The sequence below is a fragment of the Nannospalax galili genome, unplaced genomic scaffold, assembly GCF_000622305.1.
Source record: "Nannospalax galili isolate Female #2095 unplaced genomic scaffold, S.galili_v1.0 scaffold370, whole genome shotgun sequence".
Taxonomy (NCBI): Eukaryota; Metazoa; Chordata; class Mammalia; order Rodentia; family Spalacidae; genus Nannospalax; species Nannospalax galili.
The window spans coordinates 3,415,243-3,423,119 of NW_008329335.1; the positions used below are offsets into that span (position 1 = coordinate 3,415,243).

The 7,877-nt window shown below is 35.1% G+C and overlaps 1 protein-coding gene across 6 annotated transcripts in view; it reads left to right on the top strand.

Moving 5' to 3' along the window:
* Ralyl (RALY RNA binding protein like) overlaps positions 1–7,877 on the top strand; it is a 759,508-nt gene that overhangs the window by 702,240 nt on the left and 49,391 nt on the right. For all 6 annotated transcript variants that reach the window (XM_008836810.2, XM_017799088.2, XM_008836801.2 and 3 more), the window contains one exon: positions 7,443–7,615. In XM_008836810.2, the coding sequence (XP_008835032.1) occupies positions 7,443–7,615 (173 nt within the window). The remainder of the gene's footprint in view (positions 1–7,442; positions 7,616–7,877) is intronic.

Genomic DNA, 7,877 nt, shown 5'->3' on the forward strand with positions numbered 1-7,877 from the left:
GTATAGTCTTTCTATATTATCTAAAACAAAGCTTAACATCTAACTGTGTGAATATAATAGTCAATTGAAATATTTAAGATCTATTATACTTTTATCTCTCTAAAACATTTGAACAAAGTGCTAATAAGGTGAGCCCATGAATTCCTCTAGAATGCATTCAAATTTTGGTGGAATTATCTTTGCAGACTTTGTCTAAAGTCATATCAACAAGTTATTTAGTGGATTGTCTTGTAAGCTTATTTGGTATCTTGAATCATTGCCATCACTCTTCCCTGATCATCTATACTTAATAAAACACAAACTGTGATACTCAAAACAAAACACACACACAAAAATCCCCAAAAACAACAACAACAACAATAACAACAACAAAAAACTAGACCCTGCTGCAGATAGGGCCTGATTTCTCCAGTCTCTATTGTGGACACTGATCCTATTCTGACCTTTGCTGTCATTGGCCCTTTAGAATCAGCTGTTGCTGCTTCTAGCTATAGACAATGGACTGAATGCATGACTAAAATCTACTTCTTTTTAATGTTTGTGACAGCAACAGTAGTACCTTAGCATCTTGAAATGAAAATCCATTGCCATAAAGGTAAAAGAATTAAATTCCATAAGTTGGACAGATTAGATAGATGATAGATAGATAGATAGATAGATAGATAGATAGATAGATAGATAGATAGATAGATAGATAGATGATAGGTAGGTAGATGATAGATAGATATTTACCTTATTACATCCTAGAGTCTAAGTCCAATGTTAATATCAGAATTTCCAAAAGGCTCAGAATTAAGTATACCATATACCCCTAGAATAGATGAAAATGGAGAGAAATATATGGGGGAACCCTCTAAGGTCCTCATTCCCCATTGTCCCTACCCCAATTTGACAAAAGACTGAAGAATTCTCTAGAACAGCTAGAGGAGGAGGTGTCAGGTGTCAGATAACAAGCAAACTGAGAAAGAGAAAGGCTGAAAATTTTGTTCTAAAAATGCCAGGCTCTCTCCATTCAGGGGAGCCTTAATATGGGAACCAGAGCAGTCCAAGAATAAACACTCAAAGATGATGACATGGCATCCCCAAGCTATTTGTCAAGCAGACAATGCTACAGATACAATTCCTCACTGTGCCTACATAGCTACCTATGGGTACCTTCATACTCCACTAATAATATTCAAAGTGGATTGGTTGGTAGGTAGAAGAAAACATGTACACATAAAAAGTAATTACCAGAAGAAAAGAACAAAGAAGTCCGAGGATACCGAGATTGTACAGAACTAAACAAAACAAAATGAAACAAAAATCGATTGATACCTTGATAGAGAAGAGATAGCATGTATAAATAAGTAACACAAAAACTGTAAAACTCAGTATTCAGAAGTGAGATAAGAAACACTTAAAATTAACATATACTAGGAAAATGAATACCTTGGAGTAGCTAGAAGGCAAAAGTGAAGAAACTCACCCAGACAAGAGCTAATGGAGCTGGACAGGAGAAGGATATGAGACATGCAGGGGCACAGGAATAAATGGGGTTCTGAGGAAATGAATGAGAAAGATCATCCAGAAAATGGTTTGCAGTTAAAATAAAAAGTGAAACTAAAGGATATAGTTAACCAGATTTCACAGGCCTTAAATCTCAGCGTACGGTAGGCAGAGGCAGGCAGATCTCTTTCTGTAAGATTGAGGCCAACCTGGTCTACATAGCAAGTTCCAAGACAGCTAGAGCTATAGGGAGAGTCTGTCTCAAAAAAAAGAAAGAAAGAAAGAAAGAAAGAAAAAGAAAGAAAGAAGGAAAGAAAGCTCAGAAAACACTTAAAGTCAAGGAAAATGACAGACTGACAAATGGTTGAAATAAGATTGCATATTTACATTGGTGAGGGATTGCCTCATCTGTATGAGCATAAATTTCATAAAGTATTACCTAGATAAATAATTAATTTTAAAGGTAAGATTACGAATTGTAAGTGAAATGAACTAAGAAAGAAATCATTCAAGGAGGCAGTAGAGGTGACTCAGAAGTGCTTCCCACTCTCCCAAAAGACTGGAGTTAGGTTCCCAGTACCCATACTGGGTGGCTTAACTCCAGCTCCAGGGGATGCCCTCTTCTGTCCCCCAAGAGTACACATATGCAAGTACACATACAGACACACATAAATAATTTTTAAAAAATCTATACATAAAAGAAGTAGCTCAAGAAAAATATTATTCAATGTATACTAACAGCATAGCTGTTCAAAATATTTACAAAATATTTAAGGCTTAAAATTATATAAAAACTGAAGAATGATTTACCTCAATTTACATTAATCTCCAGAGAGATGGACAGTAACTAGGAATTGTTTGACCAATAAATTAGTCCACTAAGACATTAAGAATAATGTCAATAGATAATGTATGGAACTGATTAAAAGGGAGCATACTTAGAGAAATAAGGGCACATATTTTTAAAAGAGACAACAAAGTGAGTAGAAAACGTTTAAAGAGCTAGAAATGGTTAGCACGTTGGAGCAGACTACTGCTTTTCATAACAGGACTTACAGAAATATCTGACTATAAAAATTAGATGTTTTTAAAGAAGCTAACTTTAAGAAAGGTAAAATGGATGTTTTTGTCTTTAAGAAATTAGATAAAAACTTACCAATGCCTTTCTGGCTGGAATATTCCACCTGTGCCCCAGATACCTGAAAAAGCAAAATTGTACTGAACATTAGGAAGACTTTCATCAAGACAAGATTGCAGTAGCTAAACAGAGAACTCAACTCTAATCAAGGGACAAGCCTATGAAGATATGTGAGTGTCAGATTACTTAGTTGAGCTATACTGTAAGGTATTGGCAGGTCCTCCTCAATGTGTTTAGGCAAATTGTTTGATAATTTTAGCAAAGAGGATCCTTTCCTCCACAGACTGAGAGACAGGGGTTATCCTTCCTGATGATGACCTCTCAGAGGGCTGGCTCCAAGATCTGGACAACCATTCCTGGGTGGCAAAAGATATACATCTCAAAAAGGCAGAGAAAGAAGTTAATTACACAACTTCAAAGTTAATAGTCTAAGATGAGGTCTGAGCTTATGGTCAGCAAGGAGGTCTATCTAGAGTTTAGCACAGGACATGAATGCTATTTTGCTAATAACTCCATTATATTACTCCAGCCTTGAACTCTTTCTCTTCTCTGCATCCATCACTACTCCGTAAATCTTACCAATTCGTTTGAAAACCTCAGCATTGTCTCCTGTTCCTCCTATAGCCAGTGATTCCCAATCTTACCTTTGGGATTTGTACCCCATACCTTCTTTCTGATTTCCCCAAAGCCACTGGCCATATCTGGTGTTGATCCCCTCTCCCATGCTCACAGCATTTTAATACCCTTGCTGAGCTATATTTCACATATACCTCATTTCAAGAGTATTGTTCAATAACTTCATAATTTTACTAGTGGTTCACCTATTGCCACAATTCAAATAAGACATTTCATCCCCTAAGCAACATCACTCCTTGGTTGTTGCCATGTAATTCATCTTCCTACGGCAAATGGATTAACATTATTGAAACAGAAATCCCAATACAGGAGTGAAACAGACTGAGGTCCACATGCCACAGAGACTGTGTCCAACCTCATTCTTTGAAACTACAAAATGTCTTCATAAAATATATTAAATGGGAGAAATATCTCCCTCAATATTATTTAAATTAACAAAATAAGTTGCTATTTTAAAAAATGATTTATATTAAATTTTTATCACATCAAAAGACTTCATCGTATGAAGAAATTTGAGTTTGGAGCTGGCAAGACTGCTCAGTGGTTAAGAGCACTGACTGCTCTTACAGAGGACTGGCACCCACATGGTGGCTGACAACCATCTGTAACACCAATTCCAGGGGATTCAATGTCTTTTTTTGACTTCCTTGGGCATTGCATGACATGGGTGCACTTATATACATGCAGGCAATATACTCATACACGTAAAAAAAGAAAACTTTGGGGCTATCCTTTCAAAACTTCAATTTTGTAACTGATATTTTACTAAAACAATTCCCATATGAAAGTTTCCTGAAATAAATTTATGTGGTTATTAATAATAGCATCTGTAATAAATTGTATATTTAACAGTGGTATTTATTAAAATCATTGAATTAAATTCATATTATATACATGTTCAACATAGAACATTTAAAAAATAAGTTTCATACTTGTATATAAAAATAATGATTTCAGGGTATTAGCTTTCCCTCAATAAATGATGAGAGTGCTTGTATATCGACATTCTTTCCAATCATCTGCCTAGTACAATTCAGCTGGTAATTATCTAGCAATTAAGCCAGCATGTCAAAAAATTTAATTGCAACCTCAACTAATTTTCTGAGTCATGTTAATGATAGCTGTGAAGAAAATATAATTTAATAACAATGCTTTGAACATAAATTTCAATAATTGTAAATTGTTTCCTGAATCACATATGGCTTTTGAAGTAAAATGAGATGTTCAGAAAAATATTGCAATATGAGGACTGAAACTTAATATCAAATCATTTCTTTTCATGGCTTTTTGGAGCCTTAAGTATTTTCCCTTCAACAGAAATACTAAACCTTTGGACTTCTTTTCCTTTGATAATTATTATTCAACTAAAATATGTTCACTGGCTAAATATATTTCTTCATTCTTGAATTTCAGGATTATCTAGTTATTGAAGAAATGCAAAGCATTTTCCATGCATATAACTAAGTTCTTTTGTATTTTAGAGCTATATTAAGAAACAACCCAGGCTGTAGAGGCAGAATTTTTCAGTGGCATTCCAATTCTTGAACCTGTTCTCATGTGTCCTTAGATTTTACTTTATGCCTCAGTTTCCTCATGTGTAAATGATCAATAATATTACCCTGAGGTGTGCTCCAAGGACTAGCGCTCATTAATGTTTCATGGATAGTACTTCATAAGAACTCACTGCCTCACTAAGTTGTAGCCATTATAAATCATTTTCATCTGCTTTACTATACAGCTTAGATAACAAAATTATATGTTTGGCATAAACTATAAGTGTCTGGGATTCTAATCCATTCTAAGAAAGTCTAATATAAACTCACTTCTCTGATAAGAAATCTGTGTTTGTAAATATAAATACACACACACACACAAACACACACATAATCTTCCTACATACACATGCAAACATGTACACATACATACAAACATATATACACATGAAAAGTCTTGGCAACTCATTTTCTTAGGAAGCCTGGGGGAGTGCATATAAACTCACTTCTCTGATAAGAAATCTGTGTTGGTAAATATAAATACACACACACACACAAACACACACACATAATCTTCCTACATTTACACAAAGAATTTTGGAATTAAAAATGTTGCAAAGTTCAGAAAAAACTAAGCAGGATCACTCATTTCTAAAAGAAAAAATTAGATAATTATTCATAAAAATTGAACCAGTTGTTTTGTTTCCATTTCAGTGAGATAATTGATGGATTTAAACTGCTTGTTCTGCCACAAACCAGCAACTTAATAAACATTTGCTTTCATGTGTGGTTTTATTCATGGGTGGATCTCATCATTGTTTAGTAAATGCGACCTTTCCCACAGAGTCAGTGACAAAGTTCTGTCCGGACTACACCTCACTAAAATGCCGGCTGATCTTATTTCTGTTAAATTCACATGAATCAATTTTTGTTATAATTAAGGATTTTTGTTCAACACAAATATCTCCCAAGCATTTAAGCTTTCATGTTAGTGAATGTATGGATTAGAATACCTTAAAGTTTTGTCTTTTTAGTCTTGAACTGTATTAATACACTATTGTTTTTGAAGTACACCATCAAAGGATTTGTGTTTACACAAGAACCAGAAAATAATATCTTGTGTCTGTTTAAAAATAAAAAAGAGGTCATGTCAAAACCAACACACAAAATTATCTTTGCAACATGCTCACCTTTTACAGAAGAAAATTATAGTTCATACATATGATTAGCAACTAGCAGAAACAGCTATTCTGTATCTTGAATCTTAGCACCATACAGTATCTCTCTTATTTATAAGGTTGTCAAGGTGGAGAACAGAGCATGTCAACCAGTTTCCTGTGAAAACCAAGCAGGAGGGAAATAATTACACTACTTTCAATATGAATTCCAAGTATTAATTTCTTCAAATGGAATGTACCATTCCTGGCAATGAGAAGGAATTCTGTTAGTGTAAAGTATAGCTTCACTTGCTGAGCACTTATTATTGGCAAACCACTATGTTAAATTTAAAAAAATTTCTCTATCAAACCTTAAAAGTTTAGAAAGTACTTTGCCTACATATGGGAAACAGAAGCATGAATGTTTAGTCATTACCTATTCACACAGCATCACAAGCCCATCAGGTGGGATGAGTCCTAACTGTGACCCCAGCTTGATTGACATCAGGATTCTGGTTCCTACCATTACTGTTAATTAACTTTGCCATGATTCAGACTTTACATTTTAAAAGATTACAATCATAAATATGTAACCCGAAAGACACCATGTTTAATTTTATACTAATTTTCTTTCACAGTAAGGTTTTTAAAAGCTACTAAAGCTTGAACTCGTCATTGTGGTTAGTCCATCTTCCTTCCTTAAGCTAAAATTTCTGGGACTGGAGAGATGGCTTAGTTGTTAAGAACACTGGCTGCTCTTGCAGGGGACCTGGGTTCAAAATCCAGCACCCACATGGAGGCTAACACCTGTCCATAACTCCAGTTCCAGGGAATCTGATGTCATCTTCTGACCTCCATGATACAAGCAGGCAATACAAAAACACACATAGAATAATAAATAAAATACAAGAATTTTAAAAAGTCTGTCATATATAGTAGTTTGACCTTTGTTTTGGCTTAAATTTTCATTCAGAGAGTGAAATGAAGCAATTACAAAGATCAGTCTCTCTCTCTCTCTCTCTCTCTCTCTCTCTCTCTCTCTCTCTCTCTCTCTCTCTCTCCCTCTCTCAGCCACCCTGATTCATTAACTTTTGCCAGTTATAGTTAAGATTGAATTTGCTTATATATAAGCATGCACAGGTATAGTTACATAATTAAGTTATTGAATAAATTCCACTGAAAACATCCTTATCTTTTATATGCCTTTTGCAGATCAACTTTTTAAAAATGCTTTATTTATTTTTATTTTATGAGTGTTTTGCTTGCATGTATGTGTGTGCAATGCTTGTAGAAACCAGAGGAAGCAATTGGGGTCCAGGGGACTGAAGTTACAGATGGCTGTCACTGTCATATGGTTCTGGGAACTCAACTCAGATCCTCTGTAAGAACTCTTAACCACTAAAACATCTCTCCAACCCCCAAACTTCAACTTTTTGAGATCCCCTACATAGCCTGTGTTTTCATGGTTTGTCCAAATGATTCATAAACAAGCCAAGTAGTAGTCATCTGCTTTCTTCCCCCTCCCCCCAGAAGCTCAGAAGAAGCAATTGGAAGAGACTATAGAGCTGATTCAAGAAGAGTGTGTGTCAGAGAATGCAGACCACTCCACAGAGGAGCCTGCTGAAGGAGGGCAAGAAGCGGATGGAGGAGAGATGACTGATGGGGTGGAGGAGGACTTCGATGAAGATGGGGGTCATGAGCTGGTAGGAACCACATATTTGCTGTCCACATCTGTTGAGTAACAGCTCTAGCATGTGGTCGACATATTCATACTAAAATAAGGATTAATTCATTGGGGATTTCTTTTATCTTGTATGAATATTTAAGGGAGCATTAGGCTAGTGCTTTGCACATAGTTAAGTGCTCAATACTCTTTGCTAACATAAACTTTAAGGGTGCAAATGAATGCAAAATAGAAGTATTACATGTGATAAATCGATATTCATCATATATATATATAATATA